Source organism: Contarinia nasturtii, unplaced genomic scaffold, assembly GCF_009176525.2.
Source record: "Contarinia nasturtii isolate CC-2019 unplaced genomic scaffold, AAFC_CNas_1.1 Cnas_scaffold_2490, whole genome shotgun sequence".
Classification (NCBI taxonomy): Eukaryota; Metazoa; Arthropoda; class Insecta; order Diptera; family Cecidomyiidae; genus Contarinia; species Contarinia nasturtii.
In genome coordinates, this window is record NW_022199811.1 from 180,738 (window position 1) to 196,943 (window position 16,206).

The following is a 16,206-nucleotide window of genomic DNA, read 5'->3' on the forward strand; positions in this document are numbered from 1 at the left end:
AGATGACATTGCATCAAAACGGTACAGTCATTTTTTTGCCGCCTTACACAAAGCATTTCTTACACAAAGAGTTTCATTTATTTCATCAGTTCCGTACAATATTTATTTATCCGAAGTAATTAAAATTTCAATAAATCGCGAGAATTACTGTTCGTTAAGATTTTCATTTTCATTTGGATTCGATTTTCTCTAAGAACGAAATAAAAGGTAAGTATAAGTGGTGTATAAGAATCGTATCGTCAAACTCACAAATTCTAAAAAAAATGAGAATTGTTCACAATATTTGAACAATTGACGATAAATAAATGCGTTAGACACGGAAAATCAAACTAATTTATCGAAATTACTTATTTTAACTTGTTCAATCTAGATAATAATGGCAACCATGGACTGGAACGATGAAATGTTCAAAATGCTGATTGCAATTGAACGCCAAGCCATCCTTTCGCTGGGCAACATAAAAACGGTACTGACGCACAATGGGCTTGCCATCAATCCCAATTTCAAGCAGTACTTTTTGCAACTATCGTATGCCCGGTATGTATACGTTGGTCTTATTTTATTCTCTTGAATTTACACACGAATTTGCATGCATTTTCACAGGTTGGCAGAGGCGTACCATTACTTTGAAATCAACTCACAGGTGGTGGGCAAAATATTCAGTCGAAACGCTATAAATATGTTCGTTGCCACAAGTTCCAATTCGATTGAAAACAGAGGACGAATGGGAAACAAAGAAAAAACCCGTAAAGTCGATTACATCGAAATTGATGACAGCGATGATGAACGCGCCAAAAGAACAGCATCCGGAATGAAGATTATTTCGATTCAAGCTTGTCGCGACTTCGAAGTGAGACCCACAAGTGCCAATGCTACCAGTGGTCGATCGGGACAAGATGAAGGTAGTAGCACAACGGTAAATGGTGAGACTCGTATTGGTGCGACCGTAATCAAGAAGCGTATGATCAAAGCAGAGATAAGTTCCCCGGATGAAAATCATCAAAATGGACACAATAATTCGACTGAAGCCACCGAAGATGACCCGATGGGAGAGCATACCAAGGCACTTAAAAATTACTATTCCATTACTCTACAATTCCTGATCCATTCCTACGATTCATTTTCCATCACATTCCATTACATGTTGATTAATTTCCATTAATTCCATTTTCTTCTTCTGATTATCTCTAGGAGCATACGTATGCAAAAAAGGCGGTAGAAACGATGATTGAAAGCGGCCAGCAATTGGCTGAAACGGTGGTAAAATTGGAGACCGAACTTGAAAAGGTAAAGGAACAACTTAAAGAAGCGAAAAAAGTAGAAGACGCGTTGAAACTTAGTGACCAAAAATTGGCTGAAGTAATGGAGGAATTGGCAAAGTACAAGGAACAATACTCGGAAGCAAAGAAGATGGACGAAGCGTTGCAAGCTCGTGACCAAAAATTGGCCGAAGTTACAGCAGAATTAGTGATGTACAAGAACCAATACAATGAAGCAAAGAAGACGGAAGAGGCGTTGAAGGAAAGCGACCAGAAATTGGATAAATTGACCAAAGATTGGGAAAAGGCCAAAGATGAAATCACAGCACTCACCGACCAATTGGATCAAGCCAGAACGGAAAATGCTGAATTCAAGGTGGCAGACAGTAATGCGGCCAATCGTATGAAGATGCTTGAAGTAAAGTACGCTCAATTGATCAATATGAACAAACAGCTAATGGAGACGAATGAAAAACTAACCACGGAAATGGAAGGTGTTACGGTGGAAAGAAATCTAATGGCTGATCGAATCACGGAATTGGAGGTGGGTTGCGACAATGTCTACGATCAATGCGCCAAAATGATCAGCGATACCAAACAGAAACAATGGTGTGTTACATGCGGCAAGCCAGGTGGAACATACTACTGCAGTGTGCAGTGTGAAGCCACACCGTCAGGCGATAACAACATGTTTTTTTAGGCAATGATTACAAAGATCATTGACACCAATTGCCTTTTACGGCCAATTTTATAGTTTTAAGCCAAATCATGCTCTGAATATTTAAGCCATAAAAAATACATGACCATCAGTAAGATATGACAATTAGGTCCATAAAATGCAAGCATTTAGAGGAATCTATTGATTTTGTTTTTCAACAATGCAAAAATATTAATTTTTATGTCAGAAAAAAATATTTGCCAAAATTCAGTCGCTCTTATTATTGTTCAAATTTGACCTAATCAAATCTTAAGATATTTAACAAATAGCAATTAAATTGCTGAATTTCTATAACAGCCATTTTTAGGCAAAGAACAACAAGGAGAAAAAACAATTGTAACCAATTTTCGACAATTTTTTCTTGATATTTATATATATAAGCTCAAATGACGGTTTTTTCAATTAGCAAATGTCGATTCAAATATATTTAAAAAAAAAATGCAGGAGAAAATTGTAATTTCCAAAGCGACAATTAATTTATGATCACAAATTATTACATTAATTTTCGACCGTGGGTTAACAAAGAAAAAAATACATTTCATTTTCATTAAAAATTCTATTTGTAAAAAATGTTGTCTTTTCAATTCATTCAGGAAAAATGTGAACTTAAATAAAAATGGTAAAACTTCGAAATCATTAAATCTGGAAATGTCTGGAATTTTTTTTAATCTGGTCCCATTCAATAATAAATATTGTCGTTAACGTTCAAAATTCAGTTGTGCAATGAATTAGTTGCAATTTTACTGTCGCCAACATTAAGTACAATTTTATTTTGGAAAAGGACTCGCTACTAAATCATTTAAAATTGATAAATAATCAAAAAATTCATGTAAATTGATATTTTTTTACTTTAACTGGAACATGCAATTGCGTTTTCATAATGTTTGTTATTTGGCATTTGGTAATGCTAAAAATTGCGACAGTAAAAGTAAAGACTGTTCATTTCCTTGAAAATGTTCCAATAATTTATCTTATGATATTTTTCCAATTTAAAAAAATTGTTGAAAAAAAAAAATTCGGCGGAAAAATTTGAGGAGATTTTTAAATAATTTTTTGAAAAAATTAAATTCGACTTTTTTAGATGTCACACCAATATAGTGTATATAGACATTCGAAAGTATTTTAAATTTTTTTATTCACAATTGTCCCTATATATTTTGAAAATTATTTTCATGAAAAATATTGAAATTTTTTCTTTAGAAAAAAACTTTTATCAATTTGGCTTTTACTTCTCCACACACCTAGTGTAAGTCCTACACTGTAGGAAAGGTATTGTATTTCAATTAGAATTTTTTTAAATGTGTAAAATTAAAAAACTCCGGCTTTTGTTGGTTTTACAAAAAAAGACTAAATATGAAGATTTTAATATGGTTTGTTTGTTTTCGGTAATTTTTTTCTGTAGCACAGTATAAATTGCTTAGCACAGTATAAATAGAGAGCGTCATATTCAGAACCATTCACAGCCCATTCAGCGGTAGGTCAGGGTACTATTTGTGGCCCACTACTTTTCTTGGCGTTCTTTGATGATTCCGATTGTCATAGTCAGCACACCCGCTACTTCAACTTCGCTGATGATAAGAAAATCGCCGTTGAAATTAGATCCGAAGATGATGCCAAAAAGCTCCAAAGGGCAATTGACGATTTCGTCGAATGGTGTCATATAAATAGACTCGATTTACATATTGGAAAATGTAAAATAATGTCATTTTATCATGGAAATTCATTCATTCAAAACAACTACAATATTGATGGTATTCCAATTGAACGAGTCAATGAAATCAGAGATCTGGGCGTTCTTATGGATCGGAAACTTAATTTCTCCACCCATATGGAATTTGTGAGAAAAAAGGCCGACACAATGTGGGCATTTGTTAAAAGAGAATACAGATCTTTCAACGTGGACATTGCGAAAATACTATATGGATCTCTTGTAAGATCTCACCTGGAATTTGCCAGTGTGATCTGGTCACCTCATCAATTAGACTACAAAAATCATGTTGAAAGTACTCAGAAAAATGCCGTGATATATCTTCGGGGCGACTACATTAATCGACGGGAAAACGGCTTCATATTATCATCGTATGCTACAAGATGTACTGAAATGAATATCGACACTCTAGCGAGAAGAAGAGTCAACGCCATGGTACTGTTTATGAAAAAGATCATATCCGGAAAGTTCGAGTCTCCAGATCTTAGGCAGAAATTAAAGTTGAACTTGGGCATACGAACATTAAGAAATCCCGAATTCATTAAAATCAATTTCTCCAGAACGAATTACGGTCTTAATTCACCATGGAACTCGGCTTGCAGAGCTTTCAATTTTGCCGCACTTCACATAGATCCCACTCTACCATTCGATGAATTTAAACATGCTCTACTCAAACTTCCCGATGGTGTTTTCGTTGACCTAACAAAGCTCAAATAATATTTTATATGTATTCTGTGATTCCTAATTGAAATTTTCTTATTTTTAATGTTCGCATATTTATTCATTGTGATGCCATCATTTCCTTCTTAAATAAGCATTATATTCTATATTCTCTCTTTTTTTACTATATCTTGACGAAACTGTGATAACGGATTAACTAAACTGTTTTTCTTTGTTCATTTAAATTAAAACTAATCCTAACTATTTATATATATAACTATAATTCCCAATTCAATTGATCTCGACGAATATTCGTGAATTACTATTAAATTGTACCGTCGGCTTATTTAAGTAGACGTGAAAATCAAATAAATAAATAAATAATAAATTAACACTTTAAATTCTTACTACAGGGATACAAAATACAAATTTTAAATTGTTAATCTATTCATTTTTATTTGTAAATATTTCCACAAAGAGTGAATGTTCAATGTTACATAAAGTGTATTTCGCTAGACGCTAGAAAATTCATAAAAATTTGTCATTTAATCGTAAATACAAAAAAAAATCAGGTCATTTTTTTGAAAATTAAACAAATTTCGATCAATAACCCAATACAATTTTTTTAAATGAATTTTGCAATTCCCTTTAATGAAAACCGTTGTAATTTGTACCAAGAATATCGAATTTATCTAATTATAGTCAAAATTAGAATTTTTGAAGCCACAAAAATTATTTATTAAAAGTCTGAATACAACTGAGTAACGACAAAATATAACAAAAACTCTTAATAGAACTCGTAACCTTTAATTTGCAAAAAATAACAATTCATATGACCTGATGGGTCCAAATGTATGTAGACAAAACTGGCATAAATCGGATTATAAATTGTAAAAAAATTGCTGGGAAAAAATACAAAAAAACGTCTTGATATTATGAAAAGCGAGCAACGGATTCCATTAAATTTAAAGTAATACGAGTATAATGATAGATTTCTATTCAAAGTAGAAAATCTGATAAATGTTTAATTATACAATTCAATGAATGTCCAGTCCATTTGGTGTGTTTATTTCGATTTATTCTGATTTCTTCCTTCGGCTGTGAAAACTGTGTTCCTGTAAAGCAAAACAAAACTGTATTTATTCGATAAAAAACCCAAAGTTTCTTCTAAAGCCATAAACAATTTGCAAACACTCTTTACCATATTCGGACCGATAGCATTTCCGTTATTTCGAAAAACTGTTGTCGGATTTCTGGTATTTCTTCATTTTTTCTCGTACTTGGGTTAAATTTTTAATTTCCAAATCAGATTCGATTTGTTCTTTTTCCTTGATGATCGCCTGCATTTGTGTTTCCATTTCCCTCATTTTCGCGTTATGTTCCATTTTCATTTTCTCGATTGTATTCCTTGCGACGTTCATCAATGCTTCCTGGCTGTTTTTGATTTTAAATAATTTCTGCCGTTGTTCCTGCCAATTATTTTTCTCTTGCTCATGCACACATATCGCTTCCATATTTCGCTTATTCAGTGCAGCAATTTCTTTTGCATGATCTTCTTTTACTTTGGCCAAAACACTTTTGGCTTCGATCAATTCCAGATCCATTTCGGACGTAACAGCTTGAACTTGGGCAAATAGTTTGTCGTTCTTTGTTTGGCATTCGGCAAGTGCGTCTTGTGCCTTTTTCAATTCGATTTGCAAGGATGACGTTTTTGCTTTGTTGACATTTTCGAAGTTTATGGCACTGTTTTGGATGAATTTCATACCTTCAGCAAGTTGTTTGTGGAAAATCTGGGACGCAGTTTCGCTTTGGTCGGATGATGGTTGAGAACCAGTACTGACTAATGAACCTATATCAGAACTAAAACCGTTTGTTCCGTATTGGTGATCATGTTGAACGAGGGTCGTCATAGAGGTTTCCACTTCAGGTTCGCCTCGTAAATCGTGCTTAATGTCTTCAACATGTTTGGTATGTCGAGAGTAGCGGCGTTTTTTTATCGGAGGCTTATCGTTGTTTTCGACATTGGCGCTTTGATTTTGCGCAGATCCATCTGGTTTAGAGACAGCATAATCTGGAAACATTTGCTTCATGTGCCCAGCAAAGTGTTGGGGCTTGAATGGCATAGATTTCAATGGTAGAATGAAACGGCCGAATTTTTTTTCGATGGATTTGCGGTACTTTTCGACTTCCTGTTTAAATAAATATATTTTTGTATTAAAAATTCTAGTTTTTTCTGTTTTGGTATAGCTTCTGATCAAGGGTCCAAATTTCATGGTTTTGGATCGCCGACTTCAGAAGTTATGTCGTAAGTTAGAAGAATAAACTATGCAGAATGCGTCAGAATATAAGTCTCACCTCCAATGCACCCTCGATTTCGCTTTGACCTGACTGTAAGGTCGGCGCTGTGTTGGAATACACAAAACTCTTGGAAAGACTACGGTTATCAATTGTAATGATTTCCGGATGACCGAAGAAAATTGCTTTATTTTCATCGTCACTGTTACTAATCAACTTTGCTGGCCAATACCCGAAACCCTTTTTAATCGGCCAAAAATCTAATGACACTTTCAATTTAATCGACAGCAGAAGGTGTGGCACAGTACAGGCCATTGTGCGCCATGAACTTGGATGCAAGTGTTTATTAATGTAACAATCGGAACAACTGAAAATGGATTTTGTTTCGTATGTACAAAACTCAAACAGTGATTTGGCTGCTTTTGTTTGCTCATGACGTACTGCAATTGAATAATAAAAATACCATTAAGCCAATGATGATTAAAAAAAATGATTAAACACGAATTCTCATAAGATGATTGCATACTCACCACCGTAATAAATGCAGAAATTGTGATAGATACATTCTGCATCGACAAGAAATGCATAGAAACTTTTGTAGTGATGGCCATCGATATTGTCGGCGATTTTGTTCAAATCAATTGGATTGGTGACGGTGCTGGTGTAGCGCGTATCCGTTTTCAATGCGTCCAAATTTTGAAACACGCGAAACTGAAATTAGAAGCAAGCACACAAATCATGAAAATTTCACCGAATCACATAAGATCTTTGGCGTATCACTTCGACCAAAATGATGACAAAATCGGAATTTATCCAATTAATGTCAATTTTATCCCTCTGGAAATTGATTTTGAGGTAGATTTTGAGTGAAACTTACTTCTGGCTTATTCAAAACGTCGGCTATTGTGTACTTCAGTAAGTCCAGTATGTGCTGCCTGAAAAATGAGAGAACATTTTAAGTGAATATCGGAAAAGAGAGTGGGGAGATGACAGTAAAAAAATTTAGGAGAGTAAAATTTTCAAATTTTTCATTGATTATTTTGTTTGCTTTAGTGTAGACAATTTCCATTCAAAACCGGTGGCAATGGCTACCATTTGAAAAATTGACCAAAGAACCACAAAATAGCTGATTTTAATATTCAAAAACATTTTCTGAAAAAAAATCCTCGACTTAGTTCCGGCAACAAATTAAAGTGATGCGTCATGGAAGCATGAATACATACAAAAGACAACGCAGAAACACGAATTCTCTCTTACATGCCGATGCAATGCAATAGATGGGCGCTGTGATCCTGTGGTGTTGATCATACCAACAATATATGTATAGTTTTTTCTCTTATCCGATTTTTTTCCCTTGTTGTAACTTCTCATTTAAGTCCTCTTTAACTCTAACCATAGATGAGCCAATAAGGATTTTTGTGTACTTACATTTCGACACACGCATTTTTCGAAGTTTCGCCGATCGTGCACACGGTGCAAATGCATCTTTCTTTCCACAGCCGGTTGAAGATCGGCATCAAACATTTTGTGTGAAATGAACGGAAACACTTGGAACAATTGGTGGAACCAACTTTCAGGCACTTTTCGTGACAAATCCAGCAGTATTGATCTCGCTGATCCTTTTCCAAGAAAAATTCAATAAAATTTTATTTCAAGCAATATAATGAAATAAACTTTAATCAATACTTACAATTTTCGTTTGTAATTCATTTGTTTCAACTTTTGCTTCCATTTTAAGGGGTTTTTCAATGATTTATTCCACGTTTGAAAATTTCGGAGATTGTTCCAGAAAATGCGTACAATTTTATTGCGTAATGACGTGTGCAAAATGCGTGGTGTTACTGAGGTTATAACCAATAAAATTACAACCATTGCATTTCGCCCGTTGTGTGTCAACAGCAGTTCCTGTCAAGGGTACGTTCGTTGTAGAATTTAATTGGACACAACAAAACAGGCGACTTTTAATTGAGTATGGCGAACTCGCTTTGACATCTAATTTTTTATCGCTCACGTGCTTCTATGGCACTTCCACCACTATAATTAATCATTAAACCTCAGTGAATCCATTGAAATATTGGTATATTTAAGCAAGTTCTTTCTAAAATACAATTAAATTTAAAGCGTCAAACGTGCCAAAGACTGACAAATACAGATTTTTTGCCGAATAAAATAAAAAGGTAAAGCAAATTTATCCGTTTTTTCAGCAAATTTCATGTTTTTTTTTGTTGACTTTGTACAGAGCATATTTTTGTGAGCAAAAATGTCGAGCTGGAGTCTTGAGATGAATAAGATGCTTGCTGTGTTCGATGTCCAAGCAAAAATATCCCTGAACAACATTAAAACGGAACTTAAACGCAGTGGCCTATCGCTCAATGCCGAATTCAAACAATATTTCCTGCGTACTTCAAATGATCGGTGAGAGAACTTTTCGAAAACTATTTTGTAGTTTTTTTATTAATTCAATAATCTTGTGCAGGATCAAGTTAACTTATGATCAATTCGAAATTGACTCAATGTTCGAGGAGCAAACCGATGTTGGTGCTGATGCTACCACATCAACAGATTACGGAAATCTGATGAAGAGCCCAATTCATTGGAATGGTCACTTCATGAGTGATCCAGTTGAAATCATCGACTCAAGCGATGAAGACGATGAACGTTGCATTGAAATGTTAAGGACCAATGAGCCTTACTGCCAAAACGATGTTCAGCAAAGCCGAGATGAAGACATCGACGAAGCAACGGCCATGGATGAAGTGAAAATGAACAATATTACTGTAAGATTACCTAAACCAACTACGACTCCAAAAACATTGAAGAACAAAAAGCCATCCAGCCAGCTGATGACGCAAAAACGATTCAAGTGCCAACTTTGTGAATTTACCAGTAACCATACAGGAAGCCTCACTAGACACATACGTATTCATAATGGCGTAAAGCCATATAAATGTGACATTTGTCGCAAAGGGTTCGCAAGAATGGAACAGTTAAAGAAGCACAAAGTGACTCACATCGAACAAATTCCATTCCATTGCCGAGGCTGCTTCAGTGGATTTTCTCAGAAGACCGAAAGAGACGCTCACGAAAAAGTATGCAGAAATCGTCGATATGAATGTCATATCTGCAAGAAGTTTGTCACTGGTGATATAGCTAAGTTGAAACGGCATATATGTACGCACAACGGTGAAAAACCGTTTCGATGCGAGATTTGTATGAAGCGTTTTACACACAAAGGTGGTCTGAAGATACATTTGAACACCATCCACACCAGAAACAATGCATGAATTCAATCTTTCAACGCAGTTTCTTTCATTTCTTTTTCAACATAATCACTACTATCAAAAGTAATCAGTTTATTCTTCTTTTACATTAAGACATCTTTTTGGTTCAAATAAAATAAAAAATTCTCGACAACTACCTGTTTTTCCTTTTCACAAAATCTAGAGTTTTCAAGTGTTTTCAGGACAAAGGTACGGAAACCACGACTGATTATTTGGAAAGACTTGATATTCGGCACAAAATAGTATACAAAAGCAAAGTACTAAGTCGGCCGTACAATGAAAGCAAAAAGAACCAAAAATTCCTTTTTGAATTGACCTCTTATGCTTACTGTAGTAATACCTGGAAGCAAGCACAAAAACGAATGCTTGCTCGGGTATGTCTGTATTTAGTTTGCTGCTGCTGCTCGCATTGCTCCAAAAAAAGCAGCAATTATGATAAATCTAATAAAATATAAAGATTTTATGAGAAGATGAAAAATTAAAATAATAATAAACAGAAAACACACAACATTTTTTGTCAAAGCTAGCATTTTTTGTCAATTTTTTTATTTTGCTTTTTTTGGAGCAATGCGAGCAGCTAGTAAGTAAGCAAGTAGTCTTTAAAAATTACTCTCTGCTACTCCGGTTGCTCAAAAAAGGTTTATTACTTGCTCGAGCATGCTTGAACACTTGCTCGCTTCCAGGTACTGTAATAGTAGCTCATTTCGCCATGGCGAATTAAATGTGACAACTCATTTTTATATCCCGGAGGTCGCATGCCATCATTCGGTGCACAACTCTTCAACGTAAATCATTAAACGCTCAGTAGATCCATTGATTTTTTGTCATACTGAAACAATTTATTTCTAAAAATACGAGCAAGCGAAAGATAACTGACGCCAATATTCAAAAGACCATTTCCAAATTGAAAATTAATATTTTTGCGCATTTTAGATAAAAAGAGATCAAGGTACGTTTGTATCAATTTACTCTTAAATATTTCTTCTTTTTTGCGTTTTTGTCGACGCCATTTGGTGAAACAAGCTTTAGGTGCAAATTTACTCGAAAATTCACGTTTTTCATCGGTAGTGCTAAACAATTATCATTTTTATTTGGATTTTGTATATTGAAATTAGAATTAAAATCATCATGATGTTGAGCTGGAGAGACGAGATGGACAATATGCTTGGTGTGTTCGATCGACAGGCAAAAATGTCCTTGAACAACATTCGAATGGCATTCAAACGTGGTGGTTTTTTGCTCAATGCTGATTTCAAGCAATATTTTCTGCGGGCTACAAATGATCGGTGAGTAAAGATATTTTCAACCATTTTTACTTTTCCGCGCACACCCAGCGTGTAAGGGAAAAGTATTTTAAATGTTTAATCAGCGTTATAACACTTGGTTAATTGAAAGAAAATATTAAATCTGTGCAGGCTCAAGCTTACGTATGATCAATTCGAATTCGATGCGACATTGGAAGGCCAATTCGACTTTGGGGTAGATGTAGAAGCGTCAATGGGTGATGGTGACAACATGTTGAGTTCAATCGAAACCCATGGCATTAACGAAGTCCGAAAACAAGATTGGATTGAAATGATCGATTCGGATGACGAAGACGATGATAACGTTAACCAAATCAAGTTGGAAAATGCATCTGTCATTCATGAACATCGCATCAAAAGAGATGCTGACAAGGCAATGGAATTGGACGAAAGGGATGTAGAAGTTTGCATCCCATTCATTGTGGATCGCGATCACACACCAACAAACCCACATCGACTTGTTACAACCAAAACAACCACATCAAATAATCAATCAAACGTCGTTGATGACGCCGCAAGAATACAATCACGTTTGACTCCAAGATCATTGGGAAATAATAAACCATCAAACCAGTTCGAGGTGCAGAAGCGATTCAAATGCACACTCTGTGAATATTCGAGCAATCATAAGTGGAACTTCGATGTACACATGCGTACTCATAGTGGCGTAAAGCCATATCAATGTAACATTTGTGGTAAAAAATTCACAAGAATGGAACAGTTGAAGAAGCACAAAGTGACTCACACCGAACAAGTACCGTTCCATTGCCGAGGTTGTTTGAATGGATATTCGCAGAAGATCAGAAGAGACGCTCACGAAAAAGTATGCAAAAAACGTCGATATGAATGCCATATCTGCAAGAAGTATGTCAATGTTTCAAAGTTTCTTTTGAAAAGGCATATGTCAAACCACAACGGTGAAAAACCGTTTCGTTGCCAGATTTGTATGGCGCGTTTTACAGAGAAAGGAAGTCTGAAGAGACATTTGGACACCATCCACACCCGAATCAACCCATAAAAACAGTCGTTCAATACAGAATTCAAGATTGCATACCAACACTACCAACATATTCAAATCCTATAAAGATTTTGCCAACACATTACTTTCAACATTGGTCATTAAAACTTAAAAATGCAATCCAACTACATGATTATTCACTGTAGCGAATAAATTTATATTTCCATGGATTTTCATTTTCAAAACTGAATATTTTTGACTTTTTGTTTCAAATAAATTGAAAATTTCTCTACGAATAAATTGGCTTTATTTATTTTAATTTTTTTCGTATCTTGAATCCATCTATATCTAATTGTATCTTGAATTGAATTCAAACAGATATTCAAAAATATCAGCAGCGAATTTAATTCGTCGCACATTCATAGGTGGCGGAAAACCAATTAAGAAACATTCATGACATTTTATCAAAATAACAAGGTCATTGTCATCACACATAACCTTACAGCTTCTACAAAGCACACGTTTCATTTATGACCTCCATACGATACTAATTGACCGAAAGTAATTTAAAACGTCTCTTCACAATAAATTAATATTTGTCATTGATTTTTTTTTTTCAAATTTCAAAATAAAAGGTAAGAGTAAGGTGTAAGCTCAAACATTTTGTGAATTGTATTGAGAATTGCATAAAATATTGGTTCCATTGGTTATGAAAAAAGTTGCTAGAAATGAAAAACCAAATAACCTGATATTCGGGTTTTATTCTATGATCCCAATCGTTTTAATCAAAGCTAGATGAGATTTTGGGGTATGTTGTGTAACTTGACGAAATTGATTGTTTTGATTTTTTCGATTTAGATGGAAATGCCAGCAATGAACTGGAAAGATGAAATGCTGAAAATGCTAACGGTATTCGAACGTCAGGCCATTCATTCTTTGGGCAACATAAAATTTGAATTTCAGCGCAATGGCAAGTTATTCAATTCCAAGTTTAAGCAGTACTTTTTACAAGTCTCAAATGCTCGGTATGTATATGACGCTCGATATTTTTTTCTTTTTCGAATTTACACGAATTTGCATGAATTTCCGCAGGCTGGAAGAAGCTTACAAACACGTTGAAATCGACTTGCAGATTGAAGATGAACCCAATGATATAAATATGTTCGAAGCAGCAAGCTACAATTGGAATGAAAATGGAAGTCAAATGGAAACCAAAGAATCCATTCGGAAGATCGATTACATTGAAATCGATGACTCAAGCGATGAAGAAAAGACCAACCTAGAACCTACTTCGAATGGAAGTGTTAGTAATTTTACGACGCATCGACCAACAACTGCTATTATTACGGATGGTCGATCAGGACAACATGATGGGGAAAGTCGTATTGGTTCAACCGTAATCGATCGGAAGCGTACAATTAATCCAGAAACAAGTTCATTCAAGTACCACGACGATGGATACGACAACTTCACTGAAGATGAGCTCATTATTCCAGCAGTGATTGAAGGCCAAGGCTCCATATTTCATGATAAATGTCGCAAGAATGCCACTCAAGTTGGACGCGCTGTTGTGAACAAACCCACATCCACCGTAACATCGAACAATCAACCAAACTGCGGCGATGGCACTGAAAGAAATCATGACTTGTTGCTCGAAAGCAAGATTACAGGACGATCAAATAAATGTCCAACGACAGCGGCTGCATCATCTTCAACAAAAAAGTCTATTTCGTCAAATCAGATGGAGGTGAAGAACTTTCGATTCAAGTGCCAACTTTGTGAATATTCCAGTAACTACAAGAATAATCTGGATCGACACATGCGTTCGCATATCGGCAATAAGCCATATCGATGTGATATTTGCCGCAAAGGATTCACAGAATCACATAACCTTAAGCAACACAAAGTGACTCACATCGAACGAATTCCGTTCCATTGCCGTGGCTGTTTCAGTGGATTTTCCCAGCAGACCGAAAGAGATGCCCACGATAAAATGTGCAAAAGCCGTCGATATGAATGTCACATCTGCAAAAAGTATTTTACTTCGCGTACACGTCAATTGAAAGCGCATATGCTCAAGCATTTCGGTGAAAAACCTTTCCGATGCAAGATTTGTGTGACTCGTTTTACGTTTAAAAGTGCACTGATGAGACATCTGAACACCATCCACGCCAGAGTCAATGCATAAATTCAATTTTTCAACGCAGTTTCATTCGTCATTGCAATTACTCCAACCTGAGATTCAACATTCATTGAAACAAATGAACATTTAAATGATTTTCTCTGTCAAAAAATCTTGTTAGTTCAAATAAAGTGAAAATTCCTTCGAAAATAATTTGATTCTATTTATTTTAACTATTAATTCATAATTAATTTAACTACCAATTTTAAGCAGAACCGGTTACAAATATTCAAACATAGCAGCGAATTGAACTCGTCACAAAGCCAGCTTGAATGTGGCGAAATCCTATTTTGACAGTTCTTGGCGTCGCTTCAAAATTGAATAGTCATTGTCACTAGATATAAACTTTTCAAAGCACGTGTTTCATTCTTTTCATGAGCTCCATACAATACAATCAGTTCCAAATCTATAAAATTCTTAAGATTTTCAATACATCTCAATTATATTCAACATATTGTGAGAATACATCTCCGTATTTGATTTGAAAAAGATTTTCTTTCCACAAAATTTTCATTCAGAATAAAATTAATATCTGTCACTGCATTTTTCAACGAACAAAATAAAAGGTAAGAGCATGTGGTGTATATCTAATGATCATTTCAAAAATTCCATGAATTATATTGAGAATTGCGAAAGATATTAAATATTTGAAAAATTGGCGAAAAACTGCCAAAAATAAAAAATCAGTTTAATGATCAATACCATCGCTCAGTAGAAGAAAATTCCATTGATAACCCATATTAACCCAATGATGGGTAAGGCCGTTTGATGCCATACATTTGGTTAAAGATTCTCCTGATAATTAGGTTTAACATGACGCTGAACGTTTTAATCTAGAAGAGCTTTTCGGATATGCTACCGATTCATATCTTTGATGAAATTTTTTTCGATTATTTTTTGAATTTAGATGGAAATGTCAGCAATGAACTGGAAAAACGAAATGGCTAAGATGCTTGGAGCATTTGAACGTCAGGCCATTCATTCATTGGGCAACATAAAATTGGCATTTCAACGCGATGGCAAGTCATTCAATTCCAATTTCAAGCAGTACTTTCTACAAGTTTCGAATGCTCGGTATGTTGCTAAAGAATTTTTTTTTCAACCTTGAATTTTTCACGGATGTTTATACATTTCAGGCTGGAAGAAGCTTACACACACTTTGAAATCAATTGGCAAATTGAAGAAAAATTCAAAACTGTAAATATGTTCGAAATCACAAGTTCCAACTCGTTTGAAAACAGAAGTCAAACGGATTACAAAGAATCCATTCGGAAGATCGACTACATTGAAATTGATGACTCAAGCGATGATGAACGCACCAAAGGCAATTTTACAATGGAGCGACCAACAAAAGCTACTACTGGTCGATCGGGACAACATGGGGGAAGCGGTCCATCGATCAATGATTATTATGGTGAAGGTCGTATTGGTTCGACCGTAATCAGGAAGCGTACTTTTAATCCAAAAATCAGTTCATTTGACGATACCTTTTCTGATGGCACTGAAGATAAGTTCAACATCCCAACACTTATTGGAAGTCAAGGCGGCAGATTGCCTGATAAAAGTAGCAAAAATGATGGAAATGATGTTGTGAACAAACGCACATCCACAGTCACATTGAACATTCAACCAAACGTCATCGATGGCACCGATCATTATTTGGCACTCGAAAACAACATTACAGGAAGATCAAATATATGTCCAACAGCGGAAATTGAAAAGCGTTCGACCAAAATGTCTTTTTCATCAAATCAGATGAAGGTGAACAATTCATTCCAGTGCACATTTTGTGAATATTCCACCATTTACAAATCAGCTCTGAATATACACACGCGTACTCA

At 35.1% G+C, this 16,206-nt stretch overlaps 2 protein-coding genes across 2 annotated transcripts; one reads left to right on the forward strand and one right to left on the reverse strand.

Moving 5' to 3' along the window:
• The first annotated feature begins 142 nt into the window (after positions 1 to 142).
• LOC116348556 (myosin-2 heavy chain-like) lies at positions 143 to 2,069 on the forward strand. The gene is made up of 4 exons (XM_031779586.1): positions 143 to 207; positions 371 to 537; positions 604 to 1,063; positions 1,192 to 2,069. The coding sequence occupies exons 2-4, from the start codon at positions 377 to 379 to the stop codon at positions 1,957 to 1,959; spliced, it is 1,389 nt and encodes a 462-aa protein (XP_031635446.1). The 5' UTR covers positions 143 to 207; positions 371 to 376; the 3' UTR covers positions 1,960 to 2,069.
• A 3,371-nt stretch (positions 2,070 to 5,440) lies between these two features.
• Positions 5,441 to 8,150, reverse strand: LOC116348549 (protein kinase C-binding protein 1-like). The gene is made up of 6 exons (XM_031779578.1): positions 8,069 to 8,150; positions 7,518 to 7,575; positions 7,171 to 7,351; positions 6,701 to 7,080; positions 5,547 to 6,534; positions 5,441 to 5,460 (listed from the first exon to the last, which is right to left on the reverse strand). Coding segments are annotated over exons 1-5 (1,584 nt in total). The 5' UTR covers positions 8,071 to 8,150; the 3' UTR covers positions 5,441 to 5,460; positions 5,547 to 5,571.
• Positions 8,151 to 16,206: the final 8,056 nt, after the last annotated feature.

What these genes read in the sequence shown, in the direction of transcription:
- LOC116348556 (XM_031779586.1), top strand. Translation starts at nt 377, where the DNA reads ATGGCAACCATGGACTGGAACGATGAAATGTTCAAAATGCTGATTGCA. An exon ending in TTGCAACTATCGTATGCCCG is followed by an intron (nt 538 to 603) that starts GTATGTATACGT and finishes GCATTTTCACAG; the next exon opens with GTTGGCAGAGGCGTACCATT. An exon ending in CGATGGGAGAGCATACCAAG is followed by an intron (nt 1,064 to 1,191) that starts GCACTTAAAAAT and finishes GATTATCTCTAG; the next exon opens with GAGCATACGTATGCAAAAAA.
- LOC116348549 (XM_031779578.1), bottom strand. An exon ending in ACGTTTTGAATAAGCCAGAA is followed by an intron (nt 7,352 to 7,517) that starts GTAAGTTTCACT and finishes TTCTAATTTCAG; the next exon opens with TTTCGCGTGTTTCAAAATTT. An exon ending in TTTCTGCATTTATTACGGTG is followed by an intron (nt 7,081 to 7,170) that starts GTGAGTATGCAA and finishes ATTCAATTGCAG; the next exon opens with TACGTCATGAGCAAACAAAA.